We start from the raw sequence: 25,466 nt of genomic DNA on the forward strand, positions 1-25,466 counted from the left end.
GAGGGTACTGGATTTGGAACCAGTGTAAGTAATCTTCCTTCAATGAAGAACTTGTTGCCTCACTTGCTGGGAATCCTACTGGCAGACAATCCTCAGCTGTCACCACCTTCAGGGGTTGCTTCAGCTGCAGAGAACCACATTTCCCCAGTTCACGCCCCTTCCCAGGGTGGCCCACACCCAATGTGGAGAGCCCATGTAGGCAGACCACGGAGAGAGCTATGGCTGAGAAGCCCAAACTGCTCTCACACTGTTAGAGACTTCTCAGCCCAGGCATCAAGCATGTGAGTCAAGCCTTAGAGGTGACTTAGCCCCAGCCATCACCTGATGGCAACTGCTTGAGAGACCCCAGGTGAGGACTGACTAGCTGATCCTAGTCAACCCTCAGGTGAGCAAAGAAATGAGCGCTATTATTTTAAGCCACTGTTTTAGGGTGGTTTGTTCACAGCTACAGATAATTGCAATTATGATTAAATTATTTTACTTCTTTCAGCCTCAATTCCTCTATCTATGGTATGGGAATAATTTTATTAAAACTTCCTGAACCTAACTCATGAGCATGTTGTGGAAATAACTTTAATAGTAATGTAAACTAGGCATTAGAGGAGCAACTTACTATAATTATCACCGTAAATCATCATTAACTTGGAAGGGACTGTACAGAATACCAAAAAGGCAGGGCTCTTAATTTCAAGGAGCAATGATATCACCTTTCAGTTCACAATCATTTGTCCTAACCACATAAACATTTGTGGCATTATCTATGGAATTTTTTTAAATATAAATAAAGGATCTGGAATGGGAGGTGTGGAATGGAAATCAAGAAGTGGACTTCAAAGCGCTAATGTAACACTTACTTTTGTTTAGCCCCTCTATATAGCTCAGATCAGCAGGTTATTTTCAAGCATATTTGTAGAAGGCACAATTTTGTCCACTCCAGCTTCAAACCTGGAAACTCGGCACTTAACAGTTAGCCTCTTTTACACTCACTAAACACGGCCTGCCCCGCACCCGTCTTCTCTTTGTTCTCTTCCCCTATATAATTTCAATGCCTATATCTCCAACTAGATATGTCTTTAAAGAAACAGATCCAGAGATTTTTTTTTTGTAGTTGTGCCCTAAGAGTAACCATCATAGCACTTCGTAAATAGCAGATACCTAATACACGTTTTCAAAATAGATAAATATAAAATCCAACAGTGCAAATATAATTTGAAAGATAATAAAGGATCAATGAGTACTTACTACTAAGATGCTTTTCATTTAATTGAAAGTTGAAAATTCAACTATCAGTTTAACCTATTTCTTTTCTTTTTTGATTTTCTAGATTCCAAGATTTTCCCCTAGTTGTTAGTGCAGCCTGCCAAATAGTCCAGTTCTCCCCTTCTCCTTGTACCTTTCCAGGCACATTTTGAGATTGCATTTCCTGAGCCCCTTGTCATAAATAGCTGTGGTGAATTGTGAGTGTAAGTGATGTGTGTCACTTTGGATGGAGCATTTTAAATTCTGGTTCTAGGCACTTCCAGACCTCTTGTTCCCTCTAGCAGGTATCTACAAGATTCTAGGTAGTGGCTGCTCTATTAGGCTGGCTTCCTTACTGACTATGAAAAGAAGAAATGCCTCCTCCCTCTGCAATGGATATGTAGCATGAACAAGAAACAAGTCGTTGTTTTTAAGCCCTTGGTAATTTTTATTTTTTTTCCCCACAGCATAACTTCCTGATATAGCCATTCTGATAGAGCACCTAACGCTTAGCGACCAGAACTGATTGATGGGTTTGGCAAAGCCTGGGAGCAGAAGAATCACAGCTCAGGTATGATTTCTTTCCTTTTCAGTTCTTTGTCAGTGGAATATAAATCGGTTTAGTAATTCAGCACTTAACTTGAGATGCCAACTTGTTACCATAGAGACCACGAGTCAGCACTTCTAATGACTGAATCATATGCACACTTTAGGCTTTCCAAACTCTACATTAAATTCTGTTAAAATAGCCTATAGTATCCCAAATTTTATCTGGCATTATCTTAGGTGGGTTCCCCAAAGAGTAGACTGAGACAGAGATTTGTGTGCAGTAAGTTTATTTGGGAGTGCTGTGGAGAACACCTGTGACCTAGTGCAGAAAGCAGAATTGGCCAGAGGGAGAAGCCGCACTGCGATGCAGTCACAAGGCTTCAACTGATGGCATGGGGAGCTCTTTAGATGGCCCTTTATAGTTGTCCTGGTTGAAGCAAAGGGGCTTTTGTGTCCCTGCATCAAGTCACTGGATAGGGGCCAACACAGAAGAGGAGGTGTAACTTTCAGCTGGGCAGCTTCCTTCTGTGGAGGACAATGCTGGGGAAGAGGCTCAGCTGTAAGCAATCTGCAGCCAACACTCCTGGCAACTGGAGGATCTCATGCCTCGACCCGAAGGAGGATTCTGAGTGGTATGGCACAGCACCCGCTATAAGAGTGGTATAAATTTCTAGTAAAATTATTGGAAGCCTGTACAGGGTTATCTCCTATCAAAACCATTACCTCCTTGTATTGTCCCCAAATGATCTGTCCACTTGGACTGTTGTTTCCCTATCTCCAACCGTCAAAGGCATAATTTTCCTTAAGGATTCAGCTCAAATACTGTCTAGGAAAATCCTCTGAGGATGTATCTCTTGATGATGTCCCCAGCCATGACTTTTTTCTTCTTTTGGGCTTCCCTGGGACTCTGCACCAATCCTGTGTTACAAGTTTGCCTTATATGAGGAAAAGGTCCTTTAAGTGAATGACTGTAGGGTTGCTTCTCAAGCAAGGCATAGAGAAACTAAGATGGAAGATGGTGGGGTCGGGGGGAATAACAGGAGGGATTCCGATGGGACACTCTAGTGCCATTTGTTTTTCTGGGGTCCCACACAGATGACACTATGCCTGTGAGTCCCAGACTATCTTATTGACCCATGTTGTGTCTTGTAAGTTAGAGTCTTCTCTCTTTTCACCATATTCTATTGGTTGTTTCCCCAATATTATTCTTAAAGTTCTAGTCAAGGATTGTTTAAATGTTCCATTCTTGACTTGGCCTTATTTCAGAGCCTTAAAGGGAGAACAGATCATTTCAATTCCTTCTCAGGCTTTCTGTCCCCACTCCCCACCCAACTCTATCTGCACCCACAGGTGAATCCTGCATGGTGGTTGTGCTATTACTTATTGAGGTGTTTGTCGGAGGGAGAGGGAAATGTCAGATAATAAAAGTCTGGGCTGTTAGGTCTAACTGTTATTTTACAAGTAAAAATCCTACCTACAGAGTCAACCTCTGATAATCTGTTTTAATTTTTATTTCGCAGGAAAGCAATTTCTTTATACTTTGAATTAAAATCATTCATATACCTATTTTATTTCCTCATTAGACCTTAATTTATTTGAGATAAAGAATAAATTTAAGAAAATCATCAGAAGCCTTAATTTCCCCATTTTCAAAATGAGTGGCTATAATTCTTCCAGGGCCCTTCCATCTGTAGAAGTTGCTGATTTGATGTGAGTCAGCCTAAAATGATAGGAGGTCACAATTCTAGAAAAGTTGAGAATACCTTATTCTCCAGTTTCCATATTAGTTTGCTGGCAGATATGCTGCCTACATCTTTTTGTTACTGTCAAGTAAAATAACCGCTCTGGAATAGAGGGCAAGAATAACACAAAGAAAGTAAAACAAAGAAATTTCACAACAGCCATCATCAGGAACTCAGGGGCAACTTGACTTAACAGCAGCTTGAAATTTTAAAAGAAAAACAGAAAATGCAGCCTGTTTTTTCATTTGCTTTCTGTTTCTTCTTTAAACAAGCATATTCTATCTCCCCAAAGATTTTCCCCTAAAAAGAAAACACATTGCACAGCTTGACCTCTAATTTAAATCATAATTAAGCTTCCAGTTAATCCCCCAGTGTTCCGTTAAATCCCCTTATCCTCTTAAACAGCATGACCCCAGTTTTATTTTCCCTAGACATAAGATGCTGAATTATAGCTTATTTATGAGTTTCATGAATAAGACTAATTTGATTGCCGTTTGCAGAGAAATTCTCACCAGGTTATTACACTTCTAGATCCCATTAACTAATAAAAAATATACAAAATATAAAAAGAAGACGTGGGGGCTTCCCTGGTGGCGCAGTGGTTGAGAGTCCGTCTGCCGATGCAGGGGACATGGGTTCGTGCCCCGGTCCGGGAAGATCCCACATGCCGCGGAGCAACTGGGCCCGTGAGCCACAATTACTGAGCCTGTGCGTCTGGAGCCTGTGCTCCGCAACAAGAGAGGCCGCAATAGTGAGAGGCCCGCGCACCGCGATGAAGAGTGGCCCCCGCTTGCCGCAACTGGAGAAAGCCCTCGCACAGAAACGAAGACCCAACACAGCCATAAATAATAAATGAATGAATGAATAAATAAATAAAAAAGAAGACGCCACCAACCAGCCCAATTAGGAAACTTTCCTCCTGTTGTCCCTGCTCAGCACTACCACCTATGCTAAATCCAATCTATTTTTTACTTTACGGGTCAAAAGAGCAGGACTGAGGAAAGTATATGGCGCTGAGAGCTCTGTGAAACCAAAAGCTGTAATGTTCATTTCATGACAGATTCCTCAGCCTTATGAATGTCACAGTGGTCGCTGGTGGTATTACACAAAAAGAACACTGCGAGCTGAAAAAAGTTTTCAGTGTTAGATCAATGAAATAATCACCACCATTAACTTGCTGAATCTTATAATATTGACTAGTTTGTGGATCATGTCATATAATTCAATATTTTCCAAGTCTTTCTTATTTTTTAAATCTATTCTTTCCCTTTACCTTGATCAGAAAGCAGCAAATGAATCTCCTAAATTTATTCATATTCAACCAATATTGTCTACTATGTGCTGTGTCACAAAGATATGTCACAATAGGAATATAGGTCAGAAGAAAAGTGGATAAAGGGTTAAGGGATTACAGAAAAGGTTGCAAATAAGTCACCCAGAAATGGATAAGATTTGGGGTTTGAAGTATCAGTAGAAATACACATGGGGGTAGATATGGAGAAGGGATAAGCATTTCAAGTTCAGCATGGGCAAAGATACAAAGAAGATGATAAAGAAGAGAACATCAATATTTCAGGAATGACAAAAAGTTCTTTAAGATGGCACATAAAATGCTCCATAATCTGGCTTCTGTGCATCTCCTACACTAAATCTTGCTACTTCTTGCCTCATACATTATGTTTATCTTCTATGCCCTTGCCTGTGCAATCTATTCTGTTTATAATGCCTTTCACTCTTCCTCTGGTTAATGTCTTTATACATGTAATCTCTATTCAACTACGGACTCCTTGAGGACAGGCCCGCATCTTATTCATCTTTGTATCCCAGAACATAGTACAATTCTCAGAATAAGGTAGGCATTCTATAAATGCCTATTGAATTCAAACATTCATTAATCTATCCATTTAAAAAGTTATCAAACATTTTTTTTTTTTTGTCATTGGTTGGTGCTTAGTTTACAGTAGTGAACAACAAATGACATGGTAATCTAAGGAAGAAGCTGCAGGAGATGAGTCTAGGAAAGCAAGGTTGAGAATAAATTATGAAAGGCCAGGCATGCCACCTTAAAGAGGTTAGAATTAATTCTGTAGGCAATTTTCACCAAGTTTATACAGAGTAAAGAGATATCATATTTCTGATATAGAAACATATATTTTGTAGGACATTAGAGAGGGCAGAGACTGGTGGCTAATAAGTATTGTTGAAGTAGAAATTTAAGTACGAATTTGAATAATGTAACAGAGAGGAAACGTTGATTACAGAGGGGCAGATCTTGTGGGAAAAAATCTAAGAGTGAAATCTAGTAAGAATTGAGTTGGTAGTAAAAGGAAACGAATGGAGGAAGGTCAAGCAGATGTGTGTGGATTTGAAATAAAAAGTAATAAGAGACCACTGTGAGAAGGGAGAACAATGAAATGAGAATGATATTTGAGAAAGGGGAATGAATAATCCTCCCATAATGGAAGGGGTGTGGCAAAGCAGAAGAGCAATGAGATGAGTAGTGCTGGCTATTAACCAGTGTGGAAGTGATAAAAGCCAAGGAGAACTAGAAAAACTGAACAAATGTGAAATAAGTACATAGACACTGGATTTTATGAGTAGTGCATGAAAATATTTTCTTAAGTGCTAGTACCAGACATCTTTCTCTGTTTTTTAGGAAAAGCTAATTTGGATGTGGAATGTGAGAATCTGGAAGCAAGGTTCAGCAGGAACAAAACAAAGATCCCTGATGTGCTTCATGAAAGGTCAATGGGAAGACCTCCTCTAGCCTGGATGACTAAAATTCCCTTTATAAACTCATAGGAATACTGGGTAAAACATAACTATTGTCATGTAAACCATATATCAAGCGCGGTAACAAAAAACAAAAAACACTTAGAAAATTCTAAGTGCCAGAGACAAACTGAAAATTTGAAGAGCAGGCACTGACAGGCAGCCCTCCAACATTTATTTTACACTTGGCTATAGGGCTCAGAAGCCAGTGGCTGGTCTCTAATGCATAAGCACTGGCCCTTGAGCTTCACTGAGTCAGAGGAGCTGGAACTAGGCCCTTAGGTAAAACCTGGAGCCTTAAAGATCTGCCAGTCATTGGGATTGGAAAAACTCCACCTACTAGCCTGGGTAAGAGGCAAGGAAATTTGTTCTTTGCCTGGAGCTTTGGATAGGGGAATAAAACAAAAGATTACTCCTGAGCAATCAAAACCCCAGACCTGCAACAGATATAAATTTACAATATCTGTATAATTCAGGAACCAAAAACTGAGAAACAATCATTTACAAATGTTCCCAGATCTTTAAGAGCCAAAGAACCCTGGCAGAAACAAATGTGTAACTGCTCTGAAAGGACGCTTTCACAACTCAGGGCATAAGAGACTCCCATAAAAAAACAACCCCATCCCAGAACAGCACCGCAGGAGGAAATAAATCACTATGAGTAAGAGTCAGCCACAGCTGTAAACAATAAGAGTTAGGAACTCAAAAGCTGGAAATAGTAGAAGTACCTGAAAGAGAAGACAAAGATATTTAACTTGACTAAGGAGGCAAAATAATAGAAATCATAATGAAAGTACAGGCAGATTTCACAAGGCACCAAACAGAACATGGAGTACTGAAAAGAATATTGTCATTGAAATGAATGTGTCCAAGCAGATCCCACAAGTGAATGAATATAATCAACTCCTTTTCTATTCCTCATTTTAAATTATGCTCAGCTGTATTTCTTTCCAAGTTTGTCAGAAGGTTATACTTGGTGTATTCAAAATGTGCTGCTACTCAATACAATTTTGCAGTGTGAACTTCAGTTCATCCCCTTGAACCAAAAATGAATCTCTCAACAAAATGAATCAACCTTTCCTTATTTCTGCAATGAAGGTAAAGTTCTTTCAGTTTTTTCCTTCTGTCCTAAATTCCAGGGAAAGAGGATTCACCCAGGTCCACAGAAGAACTACTGTAGGACTCCAAAATTTGAAAAGTGCACCCAGGGAAAGACGGTCCCTCCCAGTGCCCTGGAAGAGTAGAAGACCAAATCTTTTTCCTAGGTCTTGTTTTATGGCTTTTATCAGTGTCCTTGCTGGTGCTGCTGCCTTCTACATAAGGACGAAGACTACACTAGCCAGCCAGTGTTAAAGCTTTCAAAAGCTTTTGATACATGGTGATGAAACAAGAACAGTGCTCTATTTATACTATATCCACCCTACAGTCTATCTTTACTTCCAGCCCTAACCTCTCCACATTAGAGTGGTTTTAGCAGCTTTGTGCCTTGGTGTTCTCCACTTCTCTGTGGTGATCTCAGGGGCCAGTTGTAAGTCAGCCATTAGTGATTTCCTCAAGTTCACCTGTACTAACGGAAATTCCTTCGTGCTTCTGATGTGTTCTAAGACTAAAGTTGCTCTAGATCTCTCCTTTTATAAGGAATTTTCATTTTAATAATTACTTTTGGTAGTAGTTAGATGTGTTTGTTTTTATAACTACCCAGAAATTCTTATCCAGCAAGCGTATTTGCATGTATTTTTTATCCACTTGACTTAAATAATATCAGCTAGTTATTAACTTATTAAAATAGTGCAAAGGCTAATAATGTCTGTCTTAACACTTACACTTTCACCCCAAAGAACTGTTTATCTCACAACTTGGTAAAATCCACATTAGGGTTTGTTGGCAAATTAAAATTCTTTATTCACAGTGATGAAGAGGACAGAGTTGAAAAGAAATGTATATTAAGACTGAATAGAATCAATACAAGTGAAGCGCTGTGGAGTGTAGATGAAGGAATCACAGTACGCAGAGATAACTGCTTGACTAAATGATGTTAGGCCTGTAACGACTGACTTATATAAGTGGGTGGGATGAGAGTAAACAAATGAATTCTTATACAAACAAAAAACTTCATAAAACTTATTCTCTTAAGTAGAGAAAGAACTTCAAAACACTGCCTCGGGGCTTCCCTGGTGGCGCAGTGGTTGAGAATCCGCCTGCCGATGCAGGGGACACGGGTTCATGCCCCGGTCTGGGAAGATCCCACATGCCGCAGAGCGGCTGGGCCCGTGAGCCATGGCCGCTGGGCCTGCGCATCCGGAGCCTGTGCTCCGCAGCAGGAGAGGCCACAACGGTGGGGGGCCTGCGTACTGCAAAAAAAAAAAAAAAAAACCACTGCCTCATTCTTGGTAGTTCTTGGTAGTTCGACTGGTGCTGAATATTGCAAAGCCAACCCGGGGAGACGAAAACAACTTTAAATATACAACCTAAAACAGCATACTGGCTGCACCATCTTTTTATACATCACCTAGGAATAGACAGCACCATAGGGCACTATGAAGCCAAGCCCTTCCTAACTCATTAGTATCAATATCCTTAACTGAGTAAACTGGCCTTTTTTTTTTTTAAAAAAAAAAGAAAAGTACACACTGATAACAGGATCTGTTATTACTAGTACTGGAGTCTATATACGAAGAGCAGTAATTAAGAGTACGTGCTCTGGAGCAAGATTGCGTGGGAACAAATCTCCGCTGCTCCGCTTACTACTTGGAATAAGTTGCTTAACCTGTGACTCAGTTTGCTCATTTGTAAAATGAGAGCAATATCACGGATTTCATAGGGTTGCTACAAGGATTTTAAAAAGCCCTTGGAACGCAGCCTGGCACACGAAACGCAATAAATATCAGCTGTTACAAGGTGTTCCCCCTAAAATTCTCTGAAATGTTAGTTCTGCCATTGCTTATCATTCTACAGCTTTTCAGTGAAAGGAGGGGAACTCCTATTCGTCCAGCACCTACTATCGGCCCCACTCAATTTCTCCCCTGGGCGCTGCATAGCTCTGGCTGCGCGCCTATCGTCCCTTCCGGCCACTAAACCCGAGATGAAAAGGCCCGCCAGGCTTCGTAGCCGGCGAGGGGTGGAGCCAGACCGCGACACAGTCCTCAGAAGTTCGGTCGGCGCTGCCCCAGTCCCAACAAGGGGCAGCTTCCATTTTTGACGAATCTGCGCCAGCATGGGGAGATTCCGGGGCTTCTGAAGCAGAGCGAGGAGACCGGTAGGAAGCCACCCTGCCTCCGCTGCTCTCAGACCACACAGCGGCCTGCACCTGCGAGTCCCCCCAGGCCCGCGGGAAGGCGGGGCTTTCCGAACGCGGCGGCCGCACAACGGGGCCTGAGGCGGGGCGGGGCCGGCGAGCGCGAGGCCCCGAGGCGGAGGTGCGGGGCTGTCCGAGGTGTGCCGGACGCTGAGCTCAAAGTATGCCACCAGCTCCTTTAGTCCTCAGGCCCAAGCCGTCGCTTTCCCGGAGCCGGCACCGTCGCGACCTTCTTTTCTATCTCCCTGTCACTTTGGTTGTTTGATGGAAGAGAAAAATGGAAGTCAGGCATCTCTGAGGCACCAGCCAATGAAATAGGCAGAGGAGGTGGGGTCCTTTGCTCGCGCCTAAATTCAAAGGCATAAATAGTTCCTCTCCGCTGCTGAGCGCGGGCTGAGTGTTGTAGCAGCTATGGTGGAGTTCGCTTCTTAGCGCCCGAAGCCGGGCAAGGCTGGCCCACTCTCCGTCCTAGTGACTAGGAAGAGCTTTGGTGGCGCCGCAAGCCCAGGCGGCCTGACGCAGCGGTGAGGCAGGTGCGTGCGCGCGGCCGGTTGGGCCTAGCCTGGCATTCCTGGCTGGAGATGGGCGTCGGGGGCTGGGGAGTCGAGGAGCAAGGGACCTCAGACTAAAGTTAGTTCTAAGGGGTTCCTGGCAGAATGGCTAGTTCCTGCCATTGAAGTAGGGCGAGGAAGTGTTGACAGAAAGGCCTGGTGAGGCGAGGAAAGAGCCTGAGTGAAAGCAAAAAGCTTCATCTCTTTATGTGGGATTTATCTATTTAATAAATATTTACGAACCTTCCCTCGCCCCCATCCCGCGCCCTCGAGTCAAGGACTATTCCGGCATACAGCGGTGGACATAGGCGAAGATGCTACGGAGATTACATTGTGATAGGTTGGATAGAGGAGTAAATAAGTACTGTTTAGTGTCAGCTTTAAGTGCAATGAAGGAAAAAGGAAGCAGAACGAGGGGGTGGGTAGAGGTGCTCTTTTATATAGGGAAGTCAGGAAGGACCCCAGTTAGGTGACGTTTGAGCAAAAACGTGAGTGTTGGAATGGAGAGTGAGCCATGCCAGTATCCGGGAGAAGGGCATTATGGGCAAAGGGGATGCGGTGTGAAATAATCAGCCTACGTTACCTAGAGTATGATAACGGTGGAAGATAAACCTGGAGAAGTAAGTGGTTGGCTTCCAGGTTGAATTAATGGTTTAATTAAGTTCTAACTAGAGACTAACACCTGTATATCTTTAAGTTAAAGAAAGATACCTTTGCATCAGAGGAAGTAGCTTGGCAGTTTTATTTCTATAGAGCTGTCATTCTTATGTTTCAGTCTTCTACATTTATTATGGTTCCAGTTTTACATTCCACTTATGTGTTGTTATTTGTTTTGTACAGAACTGCAGGTCTTATGTTTCAGTCTTCTACATTTATTATGGTTCCAGTTTTACATTCCACTTACGTGTTGTTATTTGTTTTGTACAGAACTGCTTTGTGGCTTGCTTGATTTCTAGCAGAGGTTTGCCTGTCGGAGTCAGTAGTGAAAATGCACATTAAGTCAATCATTCTTGAGGGATTCAAGTCCTATGCTCAGAGGACTGAAGTCAATGGTTTTGACCCCCTCTTCAATGCTATCACTGGTTTAAATGGTAGTGGGAAATCCAACATATTGGACTCCATCTGCTTTTTGCTGGGCATCTCCAACCTGTCTCAGGTAAAGTGTAAACTTTCTCATTTATGTGAATTTAAGTTTGAGGAGCCTCGAGGGAATCCTCATTGCACTTGGAGACTATTGCCAGTATCCTCTTCATTTGCATTTTTATGTGAAATATCTTATACCTCACCACAGTCCTTTAAAGGTCGGTATTATTACTCCATATTTAGGTGAGAAAATAGAAACTTAGAGGAGTTGCCTAAGGTTCATCTTCTTAAGATGTTTGGAGCAACACTGAAACTCAGGCATTCTCATTTCAGAGTTGTACCCTCACCCCATCCCTGCCCCCCCCCCCCCCCATTATAATGTCTTTTCAGGACCTTCTAATGGGATTGGATGAATAGTGAAATTCTTAGACACTGTCTTTTCTTAAATCTTTCAAATGAACTTTTGTTAAGAAATGAGTAGAAAACAGTTCTGTTCAGGGTTGAAAAAGTCCTATAGAGAAAGGTGCCCATTTCAGGTTGTTACCCATTTTCTTTGCTCTTCTTGCTTATGAATGCCACTGCCTATCCTTGGCTGCTTAACGGATACTACATGGGTGATTTTCCAACAGCAAGAAGCACATTTTTTGTGCTATTTTGCATAGTATGGGGTTTTGTAACTGAAACTTTTCCTTTATTTTAGGTTCGGGCTTCTAATTTACAAGATTTAGTTTACAAAAATGGGCAGGCTGGTATTACCAAAGCCTCCGTGTCAATCACCTTTGATAATTCTGACAAAAAGCAGAGTCCTTTAGGATTTGAGGTTCATGATGAAATTACAGTAACAAGGCAGGTGAGTGGATACTAAATAGTTGGTTACCTAGAAACTTGCAGGTCTGATGTGTGTTTTGGCAATGTGACTACTGGAGAGAGAAAGTTTATGAGCAAAATTGATGGATCAAATACTGACTAGGTTCCTTAAGAATATCTTCCTTATGTTAAATTTTGATCATGCAAATTCCGCCATGTACCAAGAGGATTGAAAGGGATCTGAAATCCATCAGTCCAAGCACTCAACCATGCTTAAATCTTGAACCACACTTGAGTCTTCTCTCTCTGTGCTGGAACACCTGTAGCTCTTGGGATCTTTCTATGTTCTGAGGTAACCCATTCTGTTTTTGGAAAGGTCTAATTAGAAAGTTATTCCTATATATTGAGCCAAAGTGCTGTCTTCAAGTTTTACACATTAATCCTCGTTTTCTTGAGAGCATCAAGAGTAAATCTAATTTATTCCGTATTTCAATATTTAAGTGTTCTGTAAGTCTGTTTCCTAAGCTAAATCTCTAGGTCTTTCAATTGATATTTAGTTGTTTATAGGTCTTTCAGTTGTCTCATCACATTGAATACAAATTTGCTCCAGTTTTTTATATCTTTTTTTTTTTTTTAATGCTTGGCACCTCAAATTGCATATACCAGAATTGGTCTAGCTACGACAGGATTAAGCAGAATTGTTGCTTCTTTTATTTTAAGTACTCTACTTCTATTTTTCTCAATATGATGTTGGAGAGTTCATGATACATTGTGAATTCATATCTGATTTACTAAAAATCACTCTATATTGTTCATGTGTGTTATTACTTAGCCACATACTGCCAGTTCTGTATCTAATCAGGTTTTTGAAACCAAGGGAGGACCTTACATCTGTCCCTTAAAATCTTTTTCATTATAGTCAGACTGTTTTCAGTTTGTCAAAGTTTTATTTTAAAAAATTCTGTTAATTCGCATTTACTCTCCAACTTAGCATTATGTAACTTAGATTTCCCTCTCTTTTAATGAAAGCCTCTGGTGAAAAAAAGGGGGGGGGATTGACTAGATTGGGACAGAATCCTGTTCTCTGTCATTAAGCATCTATCAAATAATAACCCTTTAAGGATTTTAAGTAAGTCTGCTACTAATCTACCCCAAATTCCTGTCCTCATGCAATCCATATGCCTGTATCTTCACCATAATTTCGTTATAAAGAGTGTCTCAAATTACTTATGGGTATATTAGGACTGTTGTTCAAATGTATTAATAAATAATCTACCACCCTCGTAATCCTGTCAGGGAAAAGGAGCGAATTAATATTTATTTAATATTTATTAAGTGCTTAATGTGTGCTGGGCGTTGTTGAATGCACTGGGAAATACAGATAGAAAGAATGAGAAACATACCTTGTCTTTAAGGACCTCAAAATATGGGTGAGACAATCATACCCAAAAAATGATAATGCAAGTGCTGTAGTAGAGTGTGAATAAGCTGGTATCTCGTATAAGTTGTTCCTATTAAACCCATGCCGAAGTTCCATGGTTACTCTTTTTCTTTCAAGTATTTTCCAGTCATGTCTTTTACTAATCCCTTTTAGCATCTTGACAAGGATTGATATTAAACTATTTGCCTTTCATTTTCAGTATCTGACTTCTTTTCCTTTGGAAATCAAAAGGGAGGAAGAGGGGTTAACCTCTGAGTATGGAAAATTGTAGAAAGAGGGTGATCAGGGATAGAAACTACAATCTACACATACTTGGAAACATGAAGCTAGAAGGGTCCTTAGAGACCTAATCCACTGCAGGGGAGGTTAGGAGGCTTGTGCTTGGTTACATAACTAGTTAGCAAAAGTCCCTGGATTAGAAGCCAATTATCCTGACTCAGTCTCATATTCTTTTTTGACCATGTCACACTTTCTTTATTATTTACCCTATATTGATTTTGTTTACCATTAGTTGGACAGAACAAACATGAAAAATAATGTATTTGGGAATTTATCATCATAGCTCAAGATGTGTGTGTTCATTTATATCTTTTAAAATTCTTTCCTTTTTAGGTGGTTATTGGTGGCAGAAATAAATATTTAATCAATGGAGTAAATGCAAACAATACCAGAGTACAGGATCTCTTTTGTTCTGTTGGCCTTAATGTTAACAACCCTCACTTTCTCATCATGCAGGTATTTCGTTTGTGGTCTTTATATCTCTTTCATAATAGTTTTGACATCTTTTATTTTTTAACTTAGAAGTGCTTCTGTCTGGATTTTTCATTTTTTATTTTACTATTAGCCTGCTGTTTGGGCACCTGTTAAGAAATGTGGGTTAGTTTTTTGTACTTACGTGTTCTAGTATATTGTATACATTTGAATTTTGAAGAATGTCTGGAAGTAATTTTCTTTGACTTATCTTGGAGGGCCATTGTTCCAAAAAATCAAGAAATGTTCAATAAGTATGCTAACATTAATTTATATACTTAACCTGTCTTAGAATTGGAGACTTCTACATCATTAATATTAACTGTCTCGGAAATATGGTCGAGTTAACTTTGTATCATTTAATAACTTATGTAATTTGTATCACTCGTGAGAAAGTGGGTAACAAAATTCTAGAGTTATAAGCTACCTTTGGTCTCAAATCTAATAAAAGAAACATCTTTTCATGTAGGTGGAAGAAATAACTCCCAAAAGATTGGTGTATTAGGATACAACAGCTTCAGTGCAGATAAACATGTATGTCTTTAGGTTATTCTTTCTGTATTTTGTTATTATCATAGTAAGTTTGCCAATTTTATTTTCAGGGCCGAATTACAAAAGTGTTGAATATGAAACCTCCAGAGGTAAGAGTACTCTTTAAGGACAGTAAAAATAGTAATTATAGATATTGTCTTAATCTTCTAGGTAATCAATTTTTTTAACATAATTTTTTCCATTATTAAAATTCTTGGAAACATTTAAGAATGATTAGTAGAGAAAATAGTTTTGTTTTTTAATATTTAACACTGTGCCCCATTTTTTTTTAAGTTATGTAACATAAACCTTCTGAGCCTTACTTTCCTCATCCATAAATTGGAGCCAATAATCCTTACCTCAGGGTCTGTTCTGAGGATTAAATGAGAATCCTTAAAAGAAGTAAAAGAAAAGCCTTAGGACGTTGTTAAGCAAAATTTTTAAAAAATTATTTTTTTAATTGAGATATAATTCATAAAGTAGTTTCAGGTATACAACATAATGATTCTATATATATACATATATTTAATATATGTATATATCACAAAATGATCACAGTAGGTCTACTCAACATTTGTCACCACACAGGTAAAATTTTTTTTTTTTTTTTTTTTTTTTTTTTTGTGGTACGCGGGCCTCTCACTGCCGTGGCCTCTCTCATTGCGGAGCACAGGCTCCGGATGCACAGGCCCAGCAGCCATGGCCCACAGGCCCAGCCGCTCCGCGGCACGTGGGATCCTCCCGGACCGGGGCATGAACCCGTGTCCCCTGCATCGGCAGGCGGACTCCCAACCACCGTGCCACCAGGGAAGCCCTAAAATTTTTTTTTAAGATGAGAACTTTTAAGATTTATTCTGTCAAATATGCAGTACAGTATTACTAACTGTAGTCACCATGCCATACATTACATCCTCAGGACTTATAGTTTGTACCTTTGGCTACCTGTACTCATTTTGCCCACCACCCTTTCCCCACCTCTGGCAACCGCCAATCTGTTCTCTGTATCTATGAGTTCACTTTTTTTTATTTTTAAAGAGTTTACATATAAGTGAGATTATACTGTTTTTGTCTTTCTGTGTCTGACTTAATTTACTTAGCATAATGCCCTCGAGGTCCTATCCATGCTGTCACAAATGGCAGGATTTCCTTTTTGTATGGCTAAATAATACTCTATTTAATTTATTTATATATATAAATATCACATATTCTTTTTTTTTTTTCTTTTTCTTTTTTTTTTTTGCGGTACGCAGGCCTCTCAGTGTTGTGGCCTCTCCCATTGCGGAGCACAGGCTCCGGACGCGCAGGCTCAGCGGCCATGGCTCACGGGCCCAGCTGCTCCGCGGCATGTGGGATCTTCCCGGACCGGGGCATGAACCCGTGTCCCCTGCATCAGCAGGCGGACTCTCAACCACTGCGCCACCAGGAAAGCCCTCACATATTCTTTATCCATTCATCCATCAGTGGACACTTAGGTTGTTTCCATGTCTTGACTATTGTAACTAATGTTGCAGTGAACATGTGAGTGCAGATGACTTTTCAAATTCGTGTGTTTGGTTCTTTGAGATAAATGTCCAGAAGTGGAGTTGTTGGATATGGTAGTTCTAGTTTTAATTTTTTGAGGAGCTTTCGTGCTGTTTCTCATAGTGGCTGCACCAATTGACAGTCCCACAAACAGTGCACAAGAATTCCCTTTTCTCCACGTCCTCACCAGCACTTGTTATTTCTTGTCGTTTTGATAATAGCCATTCTAACAGGTGATATCTCATTGTGGTTTGGATTTACATTTGCCTGATGATCAGTGATGTTGACCATCTTTTCATGTACTTGCTGCCCATTTGTATGTCTTCCGTGGAAAGATATCTATTCATACCCTCTGCACATTTTTTATTTGATTTTTTTCTATTGAGTTGTATGAGTTCTTTGTGTATTTAGTTATTAACCACTTATATTTATGATTTACAAATATTTTCTCCCATTCAGTAGGTTGCCTTTTCATTTTGTTGATGATTTCCTCTGCTGTGCAGAAGCTTTTTAGTTTGATGTAGTCCCGCTTGTTTACTTTTGGTTTTAGTGCCTTTGCTTTTGGTGTCAAATCCAAAAAACAATCATTGCCAAGACTGATGTCTAGGAGTTTTATGTGCCCGATACGGTATTAAAAGAAATTTTGCCTCTATAAAGTAGCCTTTCTCAACTGGTGTTCCATGTCAGCCTATAGAAAAAGATCTGAGTGAAATTAATTCATTACATACAATGGATTGCTTAGGACATTAAGACTTAATTTTCTCTTAGAGCCCCCTTGAGAAGAGTTGGTATGAAGGAATGAATGTTTTGTATAAGAGCAAAAGCTCTTTTGGTATTTTGTTTTCTATGGAGAAGAACTAAGAAGATGACTGATATTTGATAATACTAGTCTGGTTTGACCATAGGTCATGTTTATTTTCTTTAGATAACATCTTAAGGGAAAACTTCTAATTCAAAACCTGTCAAATACATAGAAATCAAAATGGTTTTCAGAGAAATAATCCTCTTGAGATAGGGGTTGATGGTGACTAGAAGCTTCTGAAAAAGGAGTGCTAGCAAAATTGTCCTTACAAAATTGTAATTAATATTTGCCTTTTTCAGAGTACTTCTCATGAATTATTTTACTTCATGTTTACTTCTCAGCAATGTTGTGAGATATTATCAGTACTCTGCAGAAGAAGAAACAGAGGCACAGAGAAAATTAAGTTACTTTCCCAAGTTCTTAAAGCATGTGCCACAGTTGGAATGCAGATGTTAGGCCATGCTTCATCCTTGTAGGAACAAAATGGCTGAAGTCTCACTTGGAACAATTTTAAGTAGAAATTTCTAAAATGAAAACTGAATGTTGTTAGCCTTTACTTTTTCTAAGACTCGTATTTGAAGGAAAAGAGGAGGAAGGAATTATTGGCTTCAGTTTTAAAGGAGATGTACTCTGGAACCTCAGTGTGGCATAAAGTTTGATTTCAGAATTGGCGTGAAGGCCAGAAATGTTTCTTGAATGTTAGGGTTATTAGCTAATATGTACAATTTTATGTACTTAACTTTTATGATCCATAATTTTGTTAAGATACTTAGGTTAAGGCATTAAATAATATCCTTAATGTAAATTCCAATGAGACTCATTGTCTTGGATTCTGAAAACATTAATACAATCGTCTTTCCAGATTTTGTCCATGATAGAAGAAGCAGCTGGAACCAGGATGTATGAATACAAAAAGATAGCTGCCCAGAAGACTATAGAAAAAAAGGAGGCTAAGCTGAAAGAAATTAAGACGGTAATTAAATTTATATAAAATATTTTGGGAGAAGAGAGTACTTTTGCATTTAGAGTTTCTCTGCTGTAAAAAGGGAAATTTTACCGCCCCCCTGCCCCCGCCTAGCCTTAGTTCAGTTTTCCTTAGTCTTACATCCTACTTCTCCCTTTTAAATTTCTTTAATGGTACTTCACATACTGAAAAATATGATCTTCCTTTATTTTCCAGATACTTGAAGAAGAAATTACTCCAACCATTCAGAAATTAAAAGAGGTATGTACTATATATGTGAGAACAGCCAGCTAGTATGTCTCTCAAAATTGGTGATGTATCCACGATCATACACATGGGGATGAAATGGGTACCACTTCTCAGGAATTATTCTGGCGGGTGAGATAAGGCGTTAGAGTTGATAGTCCATACTCAGCCTTCTGCTTGTAGAGGACAATGTACTTCATATCTATTAAGTCATAATGGTTTTGTAAATAGATTGCCTGTCTTAATCTCAGAAAATATGCCAGATTTTAATTCTTTGTTGAAGAGAAGTAAGTCTAAATTTTCCTGTACACTTAGAATTGAATGGAATAATATTTCATAAAGATATGGCCCTCTCTGACTTTTCTTGGTAGAGTGAATAACTTCTCCGATAAGAGGGGGCTGTCATTATAATTGCTGCTGTCAAGGCAGTTGGTAAATGAAAGGTATTGAAACAGATGACTGTTTTCTCTATAATCTTTGCAGCTTCTGACATTGTAATTAGTGTTTCAGTGAAAGAATGTTTATAGCACATTGGTTTTAAATTATGTATTTAGGAATTTATTAAATGTTCATTAAAGTTTGATATTTCTCAAGCTCTCTTCTGAATCCATATAGTAGCATAGACATTATTGGAAAAACTGAAAAATTGTGATCTTGAAGGTTCTGGCTTTTGTATGTATGATTTAGTAGAAAACACTAGATCATGAGTTTAAACCTAGATGTCATGTTTGATTTTGACAAGTTCTTTCTAAATCTAATAATATAGAGTGGTCATTTAATCACCCTGAATTTGTTTCTTCAAATTAGGAACTTTTTGTTATTTTGTTACTTTGTCCCAGTAGGTCCTAATGGGAATCAAGTTTAGTAATGTGTGAGCAAATACTTATAAATAGTTACATGAATGACTGTTGGGTGGGCATCATGGTAATACTACTACAAAGTACATTTAATAGTGCATCATTCATGGTTGTGTAGGTTGTATTTATATAGACTTCTTATTACTGCCAGTCTGTGAATCTTATGTCTGCATTTCTTTGTTAATCCCAACTGCCTGATTATATTTGAGAAGAAATAACCACAAAGGATTCACTAGAGATGGTATTATGCTATCTAACCACAGTTGTAATGTTATTTAAATCTCCCTAAAATTTATAATCCATGATCACTCAGTTTAAGACAAAATCCATTACATCATGTAATGGGAAATTTTATACATGTTGCTGTATTTTGATTCTTTCCAAATTTGTTTAAAAATATGAATTTTGAGTTATACTTTACTGGTGATTTCTCTTTCAGGAAAGATCTTCCTACTTGGAGTACCAAAAGCTTATGAGAGAAATAGAACATTTGAGTCGTTTATATATTGCTTATCAGTTTTTGCTGGCTGAAGATACCAAAGAACGCTCAGCTGAGGAGTTAAAAGAAATGCAGGATAAAATTGTGAAGCTTCAAGAAGAATTGTCTGAAAATGATAAAAAAATAAAAGCACTTAGTCATGAAATAGAAGAGTTGGAAAAAAGAAAAGATAAGGTCAGGCATATATGTAAGAATAGAATATACACTCTGAAAAAAATATTAAATTATATATTATACAATAACTATTTAGGATTTACTGGGTATTGTCTTCTGTATCGATTTCTTAATCTTAAAGTATAATAATGAAATAGCTTATAAAAAGTCAATAATTTATGTAGAAATTATACAAGAAAAGGACACCATGAACAAATTTTTAAGTACATTGATTGAATTGGGTGCATTTGATTATAGGAAATTGGAGGTATACTCCGATCTTTAGAAGATGCTCTTGCAGAAGCTCAGCGAGTTAATACTAAATCTCAAAGTGCCTTTGATTTCAAGAAGAAAAATCTGGCAAGTGAAGAGAACAAACGCAAAGAGCTGGAAAAAAATATGGTAGAGGTAAGCAAACGAGAAGTGTAATTTAATTCTAGTAGTATACATTTATCCATTCTGTTAATATTTATTGAGTGTCTGCTATGGATCAAGGGTAATTGTTTGGGGTAGGATGTAGCAATGGACAAAATACCTTGTAGGTCTTTGTTCCAGTGAGGGAAATGATGATAAAGAAGATAAATAAGTGAAAAATATCATATGTTATATAGTGATAACTGATGTGGAGAGAAAATAAAGCAGTGGAAAGGGTTGTAGTATAGGGGAGGCGGGTGTAGTTTGGGATTTTAAATTGGGTAGCTATCGAAGGTCTCATTGGAAGGGCTGTATTTCATTAAAGACCTGAAGGAGGTCAGAGAACCTCCTGTAGATAAATTGGGAGGCTGTGGGGAACGATGTTCCAGGCAAAAGAACAGCAATTGCCCCAAGTGCCTAAGGTACTGGAAAAGTAAAGAAATAAGTGTAGCTGGTTATCACTAAGTAGTAGAAATGCAAAAAGGTAATGGGGTGTAGGATCACATGTGATTTTGCAAAACATGTGAAGGACTTTGACCTTTATTCCGAGTGGCATGGGAAGTTGCTGGAGTTGGCTGAGCAGAAGCATCACTTTTTTTAATAGGACTATTGCTGTTTTGAGGATAAACTAAAGATAAATGGAAGAAGCAGGGAATCCAGGTAGTAGGTGTCCAGGTGATAGCCCTTGGATAAATGCAATAGAAGTTGGGATATTAGAGAAGTTGTGGGAATTTATGTGTATTTTAAGGATAGGTCCAGCAGACAGACCCAGTAGATTTTTTTTTTAATTGAAGTATAGTTGATTTACAATGTTGTGTTAATTTCTGCTATACAGCAAAGTGACTCAGTTATATGTATATACTTTTTCATATTCTTTCCCATTATGGTTTATCACAGGATATTGAATATAGTTCCTTGTGCCATACAGTAGGGCCTTGTTGTTTATCCATCCTATATATAATAGTTTTCATCTGCTAATCCCAAACTCCCAACCCATCCCTTCCCCACCCACCTCCCCCTTGGCAACAAGTCTGTTCTCTATGTCTGTGAGTCTTCCTGTTTTGTAGATATGTTCATTTGTGTCATGTTTCAGATTCCACGTATAAATGATATCATATGGTATTTGTCTTTCTCTTTCTGACTTACTTTGCTCAGTATGATAATCTCTAGGTCCATCCATGTTGCTGCAAATGGCATTATTTCATTCTTTTTAATGGCTGAGTAATATTGCATTGTGTGTGGGGTGCGTGTGTGTGTGTGTGTGTACATACACACTACATCTTCTTTATCCATTCCTCTGTCCATGGACATTTAAGTTGTTTTCATGTCTTGGCTGTTGTAAGTAGTGCCAGCAGATTGGTTTTTGACTGTGAAAAAGGACTGAAGGATAACTCCAGAGATTTGTCTTTGACAGTTTGAAATATGGTTACCATTTACTGAGTGGAGGATAATAGGCTTGAGGAGCCAGTTAGACATCTAAGTAGAGATGTTGGTTTGATAGTTGAATATATGAACCTTGAATCCAGGTTGGAAATACAAATCAAAATACATATGCTGGCATGCCCCAGGGCTAGTGCTCAGACTTCTTTTATATACACTCATTTCTTAGGTGATCCCATCCAGCCCTATAGCCCTAAATACCGTCTATATATTGATGCCTTTCAAATCAATAATTAGCCTTGACTCCTTCTTTGAAGGACTCATTTGTCAAGCTATTTAATTGACATTTTTACATGGATGACTTTAGAAGTCTAAAACTTAACATAACCAAAATAGAACTCTTAAATTTTCCCTACCTACCCAAACCTGCCTGAGTTACTGAATTTTCCTCATGTAAGTAAATGATACCACTGTTAACCTAGCTGTTCACTCCAGAACCTGGAGTCCTCCTGAATTTTTCCTTTTCCCTCAAACTCTAATTCATCAACAAATTCTGTTGACTCTAAAAGTATATCCAGAATACAGCCACTTTTCACACCTCCTTCACTGCTAACCTGGTTGAAGCTATCACGTCCCAGGAGGGATACTCAGTAGTGTCCTTAATAGTTACCTTGCTTTTACTTGCTCACTGTGCTCCAACCACAGTTCCTCCAACACCCAAGCATATTCCTCAGAGCTTGACAAGTATGCTGTCCCCCTAGTATTAGGGTGATCACTCCTTTTGATTCATTTAGGTTTCTGCTCAAAATATCATCACAAAAGGCCTTCCCTCATCATTCTTAAAACAGTAGTCCCATCATTTCTTGTCCCTTTACCTTGCTTTAGTTATTTGTTTACTATGTCTTCCACCTTAGAAATGTAGGCTCCCTGAGGACCCTGTGTCTTTAATGTCTAGAATAATGCCTGGTACATATCTAATAAATATCCAGTGAATCATGAATTAAGTAAGCCAAAATTTCTGGTCACTTTCATGTAAATATGACTAGATTTTTTTTTTCTTTCAGTGCTGGTATCTTACATAGCATTAGATACCTGGTTACTAGAACTTAAAAGGTGTTAAGTGGGCCTTCCCTGGTGGCGCAGTGGTTGGGAGTCCGCCTGCCGATGCAGGGGACACGGGTTCGTGCCCCGGTCCGGGAGGATCCCACATGCCGCGGAGCGGCTGGGCCTGTGTGTCCGGAGCCTGTGCTCTGCAACGGGAGACGCCACAGCAGTGAGAGGCCCACGTACCGCAAAAAAAAAAAAAAAAAAAGGTGTTAAGTGTTAGTAATGCTGTTCCCATAATTATTTAACACTTAAATTTATGGCCTTTAATAGCTTATATTTTCAAATACATGCTCTTAATCCTAAAATCTCTACTTTTAAGCTTTGGGTAGGGTGGTTATTATTTCAATTTTATAGGTTTAGAACTTGATTTTTAGTTTTTTCAAGTGGTTTGTTTAAATTTGCAATGATGTTTTAGTTCACTGTCTCCCAGATTTGACTATAACGTATGGAATGAAAGTATTATTAGGATAAGAGGTACATTTATCCTAAAAACTGAGAAAGGCTGAATTTCAAAATGGGAATAAAGTATAAAGTTATGATGGTTAAAGTACCATGTTCACTTCAAATTGCTGTGAAATTTGATGACATAAAGGTATATGTGTTTAAGAAAATGGATGGTTTTCGAAAATATAATACTTTCCAATCTGAAACTCTTCCTAAAGGATTCTAAAACTTTAGCAGCAAAGGAAAAAGAGGTTAAAAAGATGACAGATGGGCTGAGTGCCCTTCAAGAAGCAAGTAATAAAGATGCTGAAGCTTTGGCTGCTGCACAGCAGCACTTCAATGCTGTTTCAGCTGGCCTGTCCAGTAATGAAGATGGAGCAGAAGCAACTCTTGCTGGTCAAATGATGGCCTGTAAAAATGACATAAGTAAAGTTCAGACAGAAGCCAAACAGGTAAATATAGACAGTAAGCACTATGTGATTGCAGTTTTTATTCACTTTTTTATTTTCATTTTTTTTTGAGAAGCTCCTTCACATTATGCTTTGGCAGTTGTTATAAAATGTTGAAAATAATCAGATCAATATCAAGGAACTTGTTTATTGTTTACTATATTCTGTCACTCTTTAGCACCTAAAACAATGAAATTCAAATATGTTCATTGCTAACTGTTGACAATGTTAGTTTAAGATGCTATAAAACGTAAAATACCTTTATAGATTAATTGAAATTATAAGTGCCATAAATGCTGTATTCTGCTTTCAGCATTGTATGGAATATTTGAGGTTAGTTTGTTTTCATCTTTTTGCTATTTTATTGACATCATAAAATTGAAGTTTTAAGCTTTAACAGGAAAACAAAAATGTCTTCATTTCTATGTCCACCACACTTAGTTCTTTAAAACTTTGTTTCTGAAACTTTTTAGTATCCTCCTTGGAAGTATCTCTACCTCCCATTTACCCCCATTCCAGTCTTTGGTTTCCCTGCTCTGATTTCATAATCTTCAATGGCTTTTTGATCTATAAAATTGTTTTCATATTTGTTTAGATGTGCAGCTTAGAAGTCCTATGAACGCAGGAGTTTTGATGGCAGAAAGAAAAAATGTATATATACACACGCACATTCTTTTATTTGTTTTTTAATGGAGGACTCATCTTTAAAAATATTCACAGATGTGTGTGTATTAATCCCATTCAATGTTTTCTATTATATATTTGCAACTTTTTCATTTGAAGATTATGGTCACAAAAAAGGTGATGGTCAGTTTTTTTTGTTAACTTATTTTATACTGGGAAAAGTCCACCATTCAGTTTTAAAGGAAGTATACATTCATTTAGATCTTAGAATACTAGTTCATGGTTTTAAGGAATAGTGCTCAATTATATAAACTAGCATTTAAGTATCAGACTTACAGCTTTTAAATTTTTCTGTCCGTTTAGCTTCCTTTTCCTGTATAATTTTATTTCTCATTGTTCAATACAGTTGTACAGTTAATTATACAACACAAATATACATAAATGCAAACATGCATATCTAAGTGGAAAAGGAGGGAAGAAAGTGATAGAAATAGCTTTCTATTTTGTTTTTAATTTAACCAGCTAATGACAGTTATTCTTTGATATAATTTTTGAGCTCATTGATGTCAGTTTTATAAATATTAAAAATATGGACTTAAATTGCAAATTATTTAATGATTGGAGCTTTTATTCATTTATATTCTGAGTAGTGTTTTGAGGTGAAAACATTGGGAAATGATTGATCTATTGAGATATTGATCCAAGTGACCAAACAGTTACATTTTCAAGGCTGATGTCTCTTAAAGCAGTCTGAATCTGTGGCCATTTTATCACTAGCAGTGTCTGCCTCATATAGTCTGTTACATTTTTCTGTTATAGGCTCAGATGAAGTTGAAACATGCCCAGCAAGAATTAAAGACTAAACAAACAGAAATTAAGAAGATGGATGGGGGCTATAGGAAGGATCAAGAAGCTTTAGAAGCTGTGAAGAAACTTAGAGAAAAACTTGAAGCCGAAATGAAAAAGCTAAATTATGAAGGTTGGCCTTTAAAGATGTTAAATCATTAGGAAGTAGTGATTATTGATAGAAACTTCCTTAAATAAAGGAAATAGCAAGTAGGAAATATTTTATCCCATTAATATTAATGGGTATTAGTATAGGAATTATTTATAAATATAGTCACAAAAATAAGTATAAATCAACCCTTTGAATTTTTGAAAGCTCAATAGTGAGAATTTCCTGCTTCAGTCACTCTGAAGTGCCACTTGAAAACTCAAAAATGTTATTTATATATTTCTACGTTAG

The 25,466-nt window shown here is 38.2% G+C and overlaps 1 protein-coding gene across 1 annotated transcript in view; it reads left to right on the forward strand.

Annotated features, from left to right (window-relative positions):
* Nucleotides 1–11,136: 11,136 nt before the first annotated feature.
* The window catches only part of SMC2 (structural maintenance of chromosomes 2), a gene marked incomplete at both ends in the record, with an annotated part of 51,286 nt that continues 36,956 nt past the window's right edge, over nt 11,137–25,466 (forward strand). Inside the window, 10 exons of the mRNA XM_079705812.1 lie at nt 11,137–11,304; nt 11,932–12,081; nt 14,092–14,214; nt 14,832–14,870; nt 17,946–18,056; nt 18,264–18,308; nt 19,590–19,823; nt 20,061–20,210; nt 23,366–23,599; nt 25,040–25,199. Coding sequence (XP_079561938.1) covers nt 11,137–11,304; nt 11,932–12,081; nt 14,092–14,214; nt 14,832–14,870; nt 17,946–18,056; nt 18,264–18,308; nt 19,590–19,823; nt 20,061–20,210; nt 23,366–23,599; nt 25,040–25,199 — 1,414 coding nt within the window. The remainder of the gene's footprint in view (nt 11,305–11,931; nt 12,082–14,091; nt 14,215–14,831; nt 14,871–17,945; nt 18,057–18,263; nt 18,309–19,589; nt 19,824–20,060; nt 20,211–23,365; nt 23,600–25,039; nt 25,200–25,466) is intronic.

The sequence above is a fragment of the Hyperoodon ampullatus genome (assembly GCF_949752795.1).
Source record: "Hyperoodon ampullatus genome assembly, chromosome: 6".
In the NCBI taxonomy this organism is placed as follows: Eukaryota; Metazoa; Chordata; class Mammalia; order Artiodactyla; family Ziphiidae; genus Hyperoodon; species Hyperoodon ampullatus.